A 14,709-nucleotide genomic window follows, 5' to 3' on the forward strand; every position below is an offset into this window, starting at 1 on the left:
TTGTTTCTTTTGAATACTTTCCACTTTGCCACCTAAAATCCTTCTGTTCTTTTTATCTATTTATATTGCTTTCGATTGTGGTGATTATTATTGGGGTTGTGATATCTATTAAATTATTAACTATGAGCGTAAACAAGAATTAGTCTGTTAATTAGAACGTTGTGGTCAATTTAGATTTTTCAATTGGTATCAGAGCATGGGCTCACACAGTTAGTAATTAATTTTTGAGTGTGATACTTTGAGCTTGTTGTCAATAAATAACTCCTAGTCCCTAGTGTTTCCCCTAATTTTGATGGAAACTACTTAGATTTTACAGCTTCCATAAGGAGTTATGATGAGTTTAATGTGGGTGCACACAAGATCATGGAGGATGGACTTGAAGTATCCTATAATAAGTTTTTTAAGAAATGCACAAATTGAAGAAAATATAATGAGGTTGAGAATAAGGAGGAGGTATTAGTAGTTTAACTATATATATATATATATATTCTCTACTTTTAAGGTTGATTTGAGTTCACAAGACAATTTAACATTTGGAAGTACTTTGCATGCTTGAATTTTTATATCTTAATATGTCTAATGCGTTGTCCAGGATAATTATGTCCAAAACTGCCTACATTCACATGTACATGGGTCACATGGTGTTAAGTGTGCGTATAATGATGGAGAAACTATTTATATTTGTTGTGACTTGTGAACTCTCATTGCTTTTAGAGTCTTTTTTTTTTTTACCTTAATCATTTCAATGAGTGTTTTTAAAATCAAATGGTCTTCATCATAGGGAAGAAAAACTCTTTTAAAAATTCCAATGGAGCTTTATATTTAAACAATTTTGCTTATTGGAACAATGATAGGAAAGATTGAACACAATGTTTGACATTGTAATTAATTAGGATCATTTGAATTGAATAGTTTTATTTTTTGGTTGAACCTATTCTTTTTATTCATGTATATACTCCTACTTTCTTGCATTGCCTGTTCATATGATTAATTGTTCACTTCCATTCACCCTTTGTTAACTTGTGACATTAAGGGGAAGAGAGTTGAAGTTTCACATTGAGGGAAGAGTAATTACTATTTTTTTACTTTGTAAGTTTTCTATGGACAATACCACTCTTGGTATGTTTGTTCATGTTATTTTGCAAACTTGTTCATCATATACCATAAAAGACTGTGAAGATCAACTTTTTTGCGAGTCTAGATTTAGGGGATTTTGAGAAAAATTCAACGTAACTCGTGTAAAAGACTGTGAAGATCAACTTTTTTGCGAGTCTAGATTTAGGGGATTTTGAGAAAAATTCATCGTAACTCGTGTAACAGGAACATTCCATTTGATAGGGTCATTTTTATTTAATTGAGTTGTATTCTAAGGTTTTGTCATGAAATTATCAAAGGGGAAGATTGTTAAGGTTCATAGACGTGTTGGTAAATCCTAGTGCCAAAACATTTCAAATTTGGGTTGTACCAATTGAATTGTGTTAGGGTTTTGAGTTTGGTTCATAAGTTGTTCAACAACAATGAGTTGATGATCTTTCGCTCATATATTTTACATTGTAACAAATTTGATCTAAACTTTTGAAAAGTAGGCATTCAGGTCTTCAAAATGGACACAAATTTGATCCAATTGTAATTCATCATTAGGCATTGAATGAAGAATAACCCAATTGCTGTTTAGTCCATTCCTTTCTTTCTTAACAATTCTTTGGAGGGTGACTACCTTGAATTTAGTTAAAACCCATGCAATTCTTACCCCTTTCCCTATAATTCTCATCCATCCTCATTAGGAACCTCCGGGTTCCTAACAGTTTTTTTCTTCTCTCCCCAGACCCCTCTCTCAAATAATTTATATTTCTTTCTATATATAATTAAAATGGGAACACCCTCTCATAGAGTTAATATGCACATTTAAAATGGGAACACCATCATTTGCTTTTCCTCTTTACACTCGCCACTTGTCTTGTTTCATTGTTTATCATGCTGCTTAATCTATTGACTTCTTTTGCTCTTATTTATGGTTCTGCAGAATAATCTAGTGATGGATGACATGTCATGTGAGCTGAGCTGTGATGATGCGGTTAGGGTTGTGGAGAATCACATATTGATGAAAAGATTGCTTGCTTGATTGGTTTACAGATTAGGAGCCCTTTTTACCAAGTTGAAACTGGTTTGATGGCTTTGTTGAAAAACTGTTTGGAATTAGAAGCAGGAAATTCGACAAGTATTTTGTCAGGTTATGTCGATCATTTTCATAGCATTGAATCTGAGGATGTTGGGTGGGGTTGTGGGTGGCGTAACATTCAAATGCTTAGCTCTCACTTGCTTATGCGAAGACAAGAAGCAAGAGAGGTTTTGTTTGGTGGTTCAGGATTTGTTCCTGATATAGCATCACTTCAGAGATGGCTTGAGATTGCTTGGGAAAGGGGTTTTGATGCACTTGGCTCTGAACATTTCAATTGCAAAATTTATGGTTCAAGAAATTGGATTGGAGCTACTGAATGTGCTGCTCTATTCCGTTCTTTTGGGCTTCGGGCAAGAATAGTCGATTTTGGTCCAAAAGAACTTGAATCACTTTGTCTTTCTGTTCCTGGTTCAAGTCTTGGGGCACAGGTATCAAAAATAAATGACAGAGGCAAGAGGGAAGTAGTTCAGGTTTACGGACCGATGGATAAATACATTCTTGGGAGGAAATATGATGCTCCCCTAGCAGGTTCCAGAGGAGATGAAAATTCTAGATATTCTAGTATGCAGCTTGGTAATAATTTAGGAGGTGGAAGTGGTGATAATTTTCTGAATAAATGTGCCAGGAAAAACAAGGGTTTGGAAGTTCTTGTTCATTGGGTGTGGAATTACTTTTCTGATGAGAGCTTAAGCAAATCTGGCCACCATCGTGTTGCTGTCAGTGAGAAACCGTAAGTGATAAATTAATTAGTTTCTATAGCCTGAGGATGGAATGTTGATTATCCTGCTCGTGCATGGAAATGGATGGAGGGATTTCATTCACACAACTTACTTATCATAGAAAATGACTCATTTCTGATGGCATTCTGACTTTTCAATTTTTTAAGCAGACCCTTGTATTTCCAACATGATGGACATTCAAGAACAGTTGTTGGAGTTCAAGTTAAACATCAACAGAATGGGACACAGCAATTCAGTCTCTTAATTTTGGACCCTGCTCATGTAATTATCTATCTGTGAGCTATCTTAGCAGATTTTGTTGTTGTTGTTGTTCTGTTTTTTTTTTTTTGCATTATTTATTAAATAATATAGACTAACAACATACGAAATTCCTTACTATTTAGGATCTTTATATTGAATATTAGTGACTTATTGAAATACAATAAAAACCAGCCCAATAGACTTGCATTTGAAATTTATTTCCTCTTGATTGAAGAAACACAATCCCTAGGGGCCAAAATTTACTTATCAAAGCTTAAAAAAAAAAAAAAAGAAGAGGAACTTCTTGTATACATTACATGGTTTTCACTCTGGTTTGTTCAATGAAGTATTTGCTTATTAAAAAAAAAGAAAAAAAAAGATGTATTTGGAAAAGGATCTTGTTTGCAAGATCTGTTTATTGCCCATGATATATTTGGGCTTGCCATTGGACATAAATCATAAGCGATATGGGACTCAATTTTGGAGAAGATGGAATGAAGATTAGCTGGATGGAGAAGCTTTATTTATCAAAGGGAGGGAGAATCCTAATGGTTTTCTTATTGATGATAGTGACGATATTGACCGTGACCTTGGTACGGAGCTAGAGCTTCTAACTATGACGAATGCGCCAAATATGGATATGATGAATGCACTAACTATGGATATGCTGCCAGAAATAGTCCGATTATATATCACTCTTCAATTCGAATTAGCAAAAGTAATGTCTCCTTGCATAATATGGATTCCAAACATTTCTCTTTGAGAGCAATTGCCAATGAGCTCTGGCTCAAGTGGTACCTTCTCCCCTTATAAGTGTTAGGTGGAGGGTGAGGTTGCGGGTTCAAAACCTACTAGATGTGTGTGTAACTTACCAATAAAAAAAAGAATCAATTTGAGAGCACTTTCTCAAGTTTCCCAAGATATTTACTCTCTGTATTTCCCATTCCTATTAGCATTGTTTAGGATGATTTTAAACTCCATTTAATATATATATTCTTTGGACCTATTGCAGGAACTCAATAATATTTTATTTTCATGTACTTATTTAGCTATTTATATATATGTTCAATTTAATTTCTGAATGTTCTTGCCATACCTTCTAGAACTTGTAGTATATGCCATTAATGTCATAGTTTTCTCAGTCTTGTATCACGTTCTTATAGAGAACAGCAGCTCTAAAAACATCTCTTAAAGAGAATGATGGGTGGCAAAAGCTTATAAAAAGAGGGGTTCACACACTGAAGAAGCCACAATACCAGGTTATATAACTTTAGTAAGCTTTTGTACTCGGTCTTACTATAATTTAACAGTGGGCATGATATTCTGTTTTTGTTTCAGTTGTGTTACATTGATCCTGGAATTGCCAGTGAGGGGGAGATGGAGCTGCTCAAGAGAATAGATAGTATCTTTCTTGAATTCTAAAGGAATGTGTTCCACTTTTGTGCTTCTTTTAGGTACTATTTATCCCTTTCATCATGTTATTAACCTTATTGCATGCCTTTTCTATTTTAATGATGAAAAATATAACAAAGTTATTACTTGAACACCAAAAGAAAATTATAGTTGAATGGCTTATTGTAAATTTGTTTAGCATGTCACTGTAGCAAACTTTTGTGATAGGAGGCATTCATTAATTTTCCGGAAAAATGCTCACACACCCCCTAAACTTTGGACTAGTGGCCAAGACACCGCCTAAACTTTTTTATTGGCCAATTTACTCCCTAAACTATATACTCCTGCCAAATCAATACTCCAGTTAATTTCACATTAAAACACTAATGGAATAGGAGCACATGAGAAGCATGTAAACTCTAAAAACTAAATAAATCACACATACAAAGAAGAGAGAGGAGAGACCTAGGTCTAACTGGCAAAGAGGGGAGAGAGAGAGAGAGAGGCTGTAGAACCAGAGCCACCGTGGAGCGGTGTTGAGTTCTTCATCCGGCTGTAGTCTTACCGCCCGTATCTTCAGGCTCTGGTTTTTTTTTTTTCTTGTTCTTTCTAATGCAAGTATTGTTCCTTTTATTTTTCCTTTCTAATGCAAGTACTCTCTGCTATGTGCGAGTTTCTGTCGGGTTTGGGGTTTATTTGCTCCAAGATCCAAATAATCACATATCTTTTCAAGCAATGAATAGGGTGAGTCCACTTTTTTCTTTATTTTTGTCTTTGAAGATGAAATTTTAAGAAGTTTCAGTCCATGGAAGTTTTGGCTGTGTAAAATTCTTCCCACTTTTTTTTGGTTTGTTTTTTAGTTCCTTTGATACTCGTGGATTTTTGTGATGATTATCATTAGATATTGATCAAATGATGTAGATTTAATTAATTTTGTGTTGGGTCTTTCGGATTCCATTTGTAAATTGAGTTCTCAACTTAGGTTCATTATTTGTGCATTCCAACTGTTTGATAAATTCTCCCAATGATTATGTGATATGTTCTTTCCGTTTAATTTGGTGGGGTTGTTGCTGGCAGATCCTGGAGTCTATGCTAAGCCTTTTCTCTAATCTAGTTTGGCTTTAAATAACCTGGTTTTGTATTGTTAATCTTGTTGTTAAGTAAGCTAGCAATCTTTGTTAGGTTGTCCTTGAAGGACTGTGAGTTTCAAAGTGGCTTTACTCTGCTAGATGTAATGTGTTTGTTCATCAATAAAATATCTGAATAACCAAAACAATTCTTGTAAACATACTCGTTTGTGCCATTTGGATGAACTATATACAAAAATTTCTAGATAGAAAGTGGAAATAGGCAATAGAAGAATCTTGTCAAATGAAATTTCTGGATAAAATGTTACCAAAAGACTGAATTTGTCCAAATGAAGAACCTTGCCTATGTGTATGGCTAAAGGAATAGAATGTTAGAACTGTGAAAACCACTTAATATACTGGCTTCTCATATATTCGCACACACTCAATAGAACATTAGTTAAGCAAGGTGGAATGAAGATAAGAGAGTAGAGACTATGAAGTTTGCCCTGGTATTTTTTACGCCTTTAACTAATAGGTTGTGGTTGATGACGATCAATTGAGATTTGATTAAACCATTTTATTTGGTTATGTAAAATTTTTCAGGTTTGGTAGAAATACACTAGAGGTTTTAGCTATAATTTAAATGCACAATAGGATAATTTAGTACATCTAATGCTAAGCTTGCTGTACGATTCATTGATGTTTCACATTTGTTTTTCTTCTCTTTTTTTCTTGATTATTTCTTTCAAAAATATTAGAAATGCTTGATATTTTTCTTGTGTTGTGTAATTGTTTTCTTGTAGATGTCTTTTACAAGTATTGTATTAGGTTGAGAAGATCAAGTATTGCAAGCTCCAGCCACAAAAATTGATGGTGCAAGAAATCCCTCAACTCATAGAAGTGTTGCAAGTGGAGGGAACGGGTGGCCCACAACGTCAAGCAATTTTTCTAGTTTAGAATCATGTTTTTTAAACTTTGGTTAAGTGCTCTAATGGTTGTTTATATGCTAATTGGTTTGGTAATGAGGTACTAGTGATTTGTGTGAGATGTTATCATGAGCAGATTATGATCCTCATTTTGTTTTTAATAGAAAAAATTCTGCACCTATGTGCAGTTTATTCAAATTATAATCCTTGTTGTCAGTAATGAAACTTGTGTGCCTATGTGTAATTTATTGTGTAAATTTGTGTTGTGTTAACACCAATATTAAAAGATTGTAAACGTTAAGTAGTTTGTGGATAGATTATCTTAAACAAGGTCCGCATTGCATATCCTTCAATTCATATGCAAATTTGAATTTATTTTTATAAATAAACATAATTATATTACAAACAAGTAGTCATTATAGTAATTGTATAAATTAATTGCAGACCCATGCGATGCGTGGAAATAAATAATTATTTTGTACTGTAATATAATATATAAAATTATCTCTAAAATTTGTTAAAGATAATTTTTTCTCCATAATAATTAAATAATTTTTATTCGGTTCAACTAGGTATACTTTGGTCCAATCGGTCAATTTCAGTCCACTTTAGTTCATTTTAGACTAATTGGGCTTTAAATTAATTCTTTTTATAAGTTGTCTTTTCAAATTTAGCTTAAAAATTTATTTTTCCCTAAATTTTTGTATTGAAAAGTAAGAAACTTTATTATATTTTGACTAAACTTTTTAGTTTTGAGTTAATAAAAATACAAAGAAAATAGACATTAGTAATTAGACATATGAGCCCTAAAAATGCAATAAAAATTGTAACTATTCAAGATTCTTATTCAGTCCACATTGGTTTTATTCGGTTCATTCTGTTATCTTCGGTCCAATTTGGTCATATTTGATCCTATTTAGTCCATTTTGTCCACTAAAGTTCTATTTGGTCCACATTAGTCCTATTCCATCCATTCTGTCCACTTTGGTTCACTTCAGTACTATTTAGGCTATTCGGTCTACTTTGATCCAGTTTGGTCCATTTTGTTCACCCTGGTTCTATTTGGTTCACATTGGTTTTATTCGGTCCATTCTGTCTACTTCAGTCCTATTCACTAAAGCACCATTCTGTCTACTTCGGTCCTATAACTTTTAATCCATATATCAAATGAAAAAAAAAAAAACCCCCCCTCAATCAGATAGGCCACTTGGATTACTACTTCATAAGTTGTGCTAACCTACTTAGTTTGCAACCAAAACAAATTGATATTCCACATGGACCGAATTAGACCAAATGGAACAAAGTTGACCAAATGGATCGAATAGGAACAAGGTGGACTGAATGGACCAAATAGAACTAAAGTGGACCGAATAAGAATGAATGAACATATTATGACCAAAGTGTACTCCAGGTCGATTAATTGACTAGAGAACAATCCCAAAATCATGTAGTAGGTTCCTTTTCATAATTATTTATTATTATAATGTTTTTAGTTACCACTTTTATTGTAATATTTTGAGATGTGGTAATGGACCTTATATATTTGACTTGGATTTATGACTTTTTGGTTTTGAAGGAACAAAGTTGGATTTAAGAGAACTGGAGGTTTAGTTTAGGTGTGCGTGGTTCATTCCTTTTGTAAAAATTGACTAATTCTTCTAAGACCTATTACTTTTAATGTTGTCTACATTTCTTTTTCTTTCCTACTTTTAAAACTCCAAGTTTTTAGCCTGCAGTTATTGTTAATGATTGTTAAGTACTCCAACGATCAATGCACTAAATTATATGATAAGAGAATCATTTGGATTTATCTTTTTTTTTAATCCCACGTGTTGATAAGATATGTTTAATGTATTGTTATAGCCTCTTCCAAGTAGTTTCCATACTTATTAAGGAGTTGTGACATGGAAGATTTCAAGAAATGTGACGAAGCATCTAACTCAATGCATCTATGATCAACTACTCAACTAATCAAGACTTTTTTATTGCTATCGGATGCAATTTGCATGATCACGTCTATGATTTTTATTGGGTGGTATTTCTCATCTATTAGATCCAAATAAATGTAACTTTAAAGTTTAGTTTTTGCTTTAGTTTTTATATTTGGTTCTTTTTGTTTATAAATTTTGTATCATCCGTTTTAGTGAAGTAGGTTGTAGAAAAGATATTTGTGATCTTTAGCTAATTCAAGGGTTCAACCCAATGCTATTTTGTCTTATTAAGGTCCCTTGGCGATTGGTAGATGGTACTTCACGCCAGGTTAAGGTGCATACTGAATAGGCATGTGCAAAAAAATGAGTTTTTATTTTTATTTTTATTTTTTTATAATTATTTATTTTTTTACGCATGTATGGACATATTATTGGGACAAACTGTGGTTTCAATTTCAATCTTAAACAAGTAAATATTTTTTTTTTCATTTTATTGCACCCATTAAGGGATTCCTCTTATAAAGTAGTTGTTGTTTAATGGTTGTTGGTATTCTTTTCCTTGATTGGTATGAAAGAAGTAGCATATTGTCAAAATATGTATTATCAAAACAAAAGGCACATAATTTGGCTTTTTCTCATGATGGATAGAGTATATTCTCTAATAAAAACTTGAAACAAATGAAATGTGTATAGTTGACCAAATATATATATATATATATATATCTAATTGTGATTATTCATAAATGTAATTGTGAGAAACTTGACATAACTAATATTATGAAAATTGCAAAGAAAAACCATTTTAGTAGCTTCAAATGTCTTGGTTGAACTAATGTCCTATATGTTTAATAACTCAAAGTAACATCAATAGCACCACCACAATTGACCATTTTGCACGGGTTACATACTAGATATTATTAATAGTAACGACTCTTTTCAAATAGTTTTTTCCTTTAATGAAAGATGTGGGAGGATGGAAAATCGAGGAAAAAAATGAATGAGAGAAGATCAAGGTAGTAGAGGCACCTTAGGAAGCCCTCTGAGCAAATGTGATTAAGGCAACCACACATAACCCAAGAAGATCAGAATGCCTGAGGAACTCGAGGATGCTAATACATCCCTATTAGAGCTGAGGATTAGTTATGAAGACCACCAAACATGTAACCGAGGAGAGGAAGGGAAGTTTGTCATCAAGCGGAGGAAGGAAGGGTATAGATAAAGGCATCCATCACATCCACATTCAATGCTCTACACTCACTTAATTGGCTGCATTAATGGTGGAAGAACCCTTGAATAGTGTCATCACAACTTATAACCTAATAGAGAAACCTTTTACTAAGGCTTTGATGAAACAAGTATTAGAGGAAATAAGCCTTGGCCCTGATACAACTTGGATGACTATATAAGAGAAAGAGATCCCTACGAAGAACGGGATCAAGAATTTCAAGGAAGAGAAATAGAGAAAACGTGAGAGTGATAGTATTGTCATACAAGAACAAGTGTAAACCTTTGCCTCGGATTAAAACTGAGGAGCATAATTGAATCAATCCAAGACTTGTATTATTCAGTTTTCCCAGACTTACATATTTACCAAGCATACATTCGAACATTACTTGATTAACTTGTTTAAAAAAGGGTAATTAAGGTTAATTGACATCCCATCTCTATAAGTAAATTATGTGAGGTTGAAGTTTGGCTTAACCAATTTTGACCACGCACACATGTAGACACTGCATTTTTTACCCCTTACGACTCGGGCCCTCGTTCCCCAATGATGCTTGAACTCTAAGGCCTAAGGCCAGTTTGGAGGTCATTTAGATATTAAATTTACGTGATGAGTGTAAAAATGGAAAATAGAACCTTTTAAATGAGCAAAAAATCTGTTTTTGGAAATAAAATGACCAGAATAGCCCTCGGCCTCTGCACATGGGTTGCGACCTTCGTATGCAAGCCAAAGCACGCGTACGCAGGCATATTCCTACATACACAGCTAGGGTTTTAGAAGCATAAGAAAGATAAGTTTTCTGCAATAATGGCTAAGGTTTCGAATGAATCCCACATCGTTTAGGAGCCGTTCCAAACCCCATTTTTTCCACTATATAAAGCCTTACATTGTACATTTTCAAAACGTACAAAAATCCCACAGGAAAAACCTAAGATTCACTAGAAAATAGTGAATCAAAAGGGAGTTTTTCACAAAAAACCCTTAAGTCATTTTTATTTGATTGAGACCTTTTTTGGCCCCGATCCATTGAGTTTAAGATTGCTAATCACTATTTTATTGAATTGTGATAGATTTGACTGAGAGGAACGGTCAAAAAACAAGCGTAGGAACTTTTGCTTTAAGGTATTCTTTTGAACTTTCCTTTTTCTTTTCTGCCTTTAATCTTCTCCTTAATCTTGTTTCTATGTTTAGTTTATGTTTATATATGTTTGTCTAGGTTAGTTTTAGGTTTTCTTCATGTTTTTAAGCATATTAGGTTGCTAGATTTATGTTTTCTATTTGTTTGGCTTCTACTCCGCTTCTGTGTAAATTAGGTTTTCTAGGTAAGGATCTACGTATGCATGATCTAGCCTATGCATGTAGGCTAAATTCATGTGTACGTAGACCTGTTCTAGTGTGCGTGATGTCGTTACCCAGAAACCCTAATTTTTTGTTTGTTTTGTTTCTGCATTCACATGTTTGTTCTGTGTAGCATCTTTTTCATATGTTTAAGCCTCATAATTGTTTGTTTACCTTTTAACATGCTTATTTGTTATCACGTGTAAATTAGGGTTTAGATTAAGGTTTCTTAGTAGTATGTCATTCATTCAACTGTTCATGCATTGATGCCATATGTGTTGTGTCACGTCCCAAACGCGATACTCGGATTTGTGACTATGACTGGTATGTTAATATAAAGCCTAAACTTGGTATTAACAAGAACCAACTAAACTTTTACAAAAGCTTCTCTCTTTCTTTTTATTCTTGTTTCTTTACTTCTTGAGATAACTTTTCACTTAATATTCAGAGTATCTACATTGTACTTCCATTGATAACACAATCCACCAGTTATTCAAATTTTGAATTTCACATAATACATTTCTTAATACTTTAAGATACACAACTTTCATTAAATCCTAAAATACACAATACTACAAAACTAAACATCAAATGCTAATTTGGGATCTATACATTAAAACTAAAACCAGCTCCTTCCAAAACTCGACTAAGGCTCTCTTTGCTCCAAATTAAAACCTGTTGACTGAAAGAGTGGAAGGGGTGAACTACACAGCTCAGTAAGGGTAAGATACATAAGAATTTAATAAGAATGCATGTAAATCAAATTATTTCATTTTATAAATGTTCAGATAGGAGAACATCTTTTCATGTATAGTATTTTATACTATTTATAATAATAAATTATACGCTCTTTGTAGGAAAATAATTGTTCTCCTTTTTCTTATCAGAATAATTTTATCAAAACCTTTCAGATTGAATTTCTTTCATTTCTTACAAAGTCACCAAATATAATGTTGATTGTTAAAAATCATATACATGCATATATATTCTCGTTATAAAATAATCATTTTAATTTAAATTAGATGATTGGTAACCTTGTCTTAAACTAGAAACATCCTGCCGAACAAGAGAACTTTTTTTTATAAACTTATTCTCATAAAATATTATAACTTTCACGGTCATAAAACTTACGTTTTATTAAAAAATAGATATCTGATAATTTCTTAACATAAACTTGTACTTTCATCATAAGCTTTATCCTTATAGAACACTAAAACCTTTTCATCAGATTCTTTATCTTTAAAGCACAACAAAACTTTAGAAACTTTTATTTTTAAAAAATAACTTTTCTTTTCATCAAAAATTTCTTCTTTCCATGAAAGCTTTTAACTTTTCATAATGCATTTAAACAAAATCATTCTCTCATGATTAATAATATAATATAGCTGTTCATAAATAACATATTGGTTAGTCCATATTTGATAAATCTGTACTTATTTGGGAGGCTTCTAGCACCACTGTGCTAGGCATCCAGCATTCCCCACAATGTCAAGGATTCCTGGGATCATATCATAATACATATCTTCAACCATGGGGTTTGGTTGACATCCTCATAAGTTGGTCGTTACCAACAAGGGCAGGTACAACAGAGGCAGTCCCACTTTTAATGGCCAATCAGATAATATTTTTCATGGAAAGCTAGTAATTTAACTCCTACTGGCTAAGTTCAGATCACCAAAGGACATAACCCAAAAACATTTCATACTTATACATAAGGTTTCGAAAGCTCACGAACATATCAATGTCTGAAACATGATTATATGCCATATCTCTAATACAAAACCTTTAATGCATAATACACTTTAAAATAACCTCATGACTTACCAAATGTTCATATAACTTATGCTTTACCTGAAAGCAGAGGAACCGAGAGCTTAAAGTCGAGGGAGCTCAGACCTCGGTACTGGTAACACCTAAACCAAATATCAAAACTTATTACTATCAATTATTCTTTATCATAAACTTTCATATTCATCTCAAAGACTATCTTTTAGAATCAAGGAAATCCTAATCCCATCTTAACGAGGTTCCCCAAATACAAAATACATTCATCAAATAACATGATGTACCAAATCACAGAGAAACCATTGTTTTAATGTTCATATTCAGATCATGTCAATCAGCTTTAAAATCAATTCAGAACATGTTTGAGATTGGAAGCAATGGTGCATGCATAAACTTACACAAGGCAACATATAGCATGAACAAAACAGTTTCATAAAAACAATAATTGAATGATTTAGAACCCCTCCCTTGAGTACTAAACCTTGAATCAAGTTATACAAAATTTATCTATGATCTAGACATACCAAATGATGAGCATATAAATTTATAGCTCAGATCATTCACCCTGACTTTAGAATTAAACCCTCAAAGTTAGATATGTCGCTTATTGTTCATTGTATATTCTAGCAGCATATGCTTCACTTATAAAATACAAATGGGCTACCAATTCATATCCAATCTTCATGCAATTTTACAGAGCCACTCCTTTAGATGTCTAGTAAAGACCATATTAATTTCAGAGTCAAAGCATAAAGACACGATTTATTAAAAATCATAAAAGACAACATGCTCAAATCTGTCCTGACAGAATTTCATGCAACTTAGAAATTAAACCATTATTTTTATATTAATCCAATGCTGTGAGAAAACTTCCATTACAACCATATGTGTCTTAGATTTCATAGGAAATATCCCTAGCATCTAAATTCACTGTATACAATTTAATACATAATTTATTATGCGTAAACACAGAATCTGTGACAGTGACAGTTTTGCAATATTTTCTTGTAAATTCACAAACAATTATCAAACGATGGTACTTTCATATGAAATTTAAAACACACATACTGGACATATTATATAATAATCTCCAACAAACCTTTTACCCATAGCTGTCCTAGAAAAATACAGGATTTATGATGACCAAACAAGTTAACCAATGAGTGTAACTCTTACCAAGTTCATGAACTAACTCTCAACAAGCTTCAATTACTAAATCAACAACACATTCAACACCTCAATTAGCAATTCCTTAAAGTTTATCTAGCTATTTTACTCATTTTAACACTTACCCATAATAGATTTTATCTTAGTCTATCATCTAGGAGCACATGCAAGCATAACAATGTTTCAATTCATATTTGGAAAATCAACAATCTCTAGAATCCAACGCACCCATATACAAAATCATATAACCATAACTTCAATCAACAATCTCTAGAATCCAACAAGCTTCAATTACTAAATCAACAACACATTCAACACCTCAATTAGCAATTCCTGAAAGTTTATCTAGCTATTTTACTCATTTTAACAATTACCCATAATAGATTTTATCTTAGTCTATCATCTAGGAGCACATGCAAGCATAACAATGTTTCAATTCATATTTGGAAAATCAACAATCTCTAGAATCCAACGCACCCATATACAAAATCATATAACCATAACTTATTTGAGCCAAGGGGCAAGATTAAAAGTAAAAAAATTAATCTAAAAAATATTAATAACAAAGTAAATAATCAACTATATGCTAATGTAATTCTCATACACAATCTAACATAAAATGTAAACTTTAAATTATTTTTTCACACCTAGTTTAATTTTCTTAATTGTTGTCGAGATTGTTTTCATATTTTGAAACCACTGTATGATTTCTTCAC

The 14,709-nt window shown here is 32.6% G+C and overlaps 1 protein-coding gene and 1 long non-coding RNA gene across 2 annotated transcripts in view; one reads left to right on the forward strand and one right to left on the reverse strand.

The window, feature by feature from the left end:
• LOC111997535 (uncharacterized) overlaps positions 1-6,745 on the forward strand; it is a 12,496-nt gene extending 5,751 nt beyond the window's left edge. Inside the window, 6 exon segments of the mRNA XM_024029638.2 lie at positions 2,024-2,113; positions 2,116-2,909; positions 3,069-3,180; positions 4,323-4,418; positions 4,498-4,613; positions 6,425-6,745. Coding sequence (XP_023885406.2) covers positions 2,024-2,113; positions 2,116-2,909; positions 3,069-3,180; positions 4,323-4,418; positions 4,498-4,581 — 1,176 coding nt within the window. The 3' untranslated portion in view covers positions 4,582-4,613; positions 6,425-6,745.
• A 4,669-nt stretch (positions 6,746-11,414) lies between these two features.
• Positions 11,415-14,477, reverse strand: LOC111997567 (uncharacterized). The gene is made up of 2 exons (XR_010626949.1): positions 12,893-14,477; positions 11,415-11,723 (listed from the first exon to the last, which is right to left on the reverse strand). It is a non-coding gene; the product is annotated as an uncharacterized LOC111997567 (long non-coding RNA).
• Between the last annotated feature and the right edge of the window lie 232 nt (positions 14,478-14,709).

This window comes from Quercus suber, unplaced genomic scaffold (assembly GCF_002906115.3).
Source record: "Quercus suber isolate HL8 unplaced genomic scaffold, Cork oak 2.0 scaffold_923, whole genome shotgun sequence".
Taxonomy (NCBI): Eukaryota; Viridiplantae; Streptophyta; class Magnoliopsida; order Fagales; family Fagaceae; genus Quercus; species Quercus suber.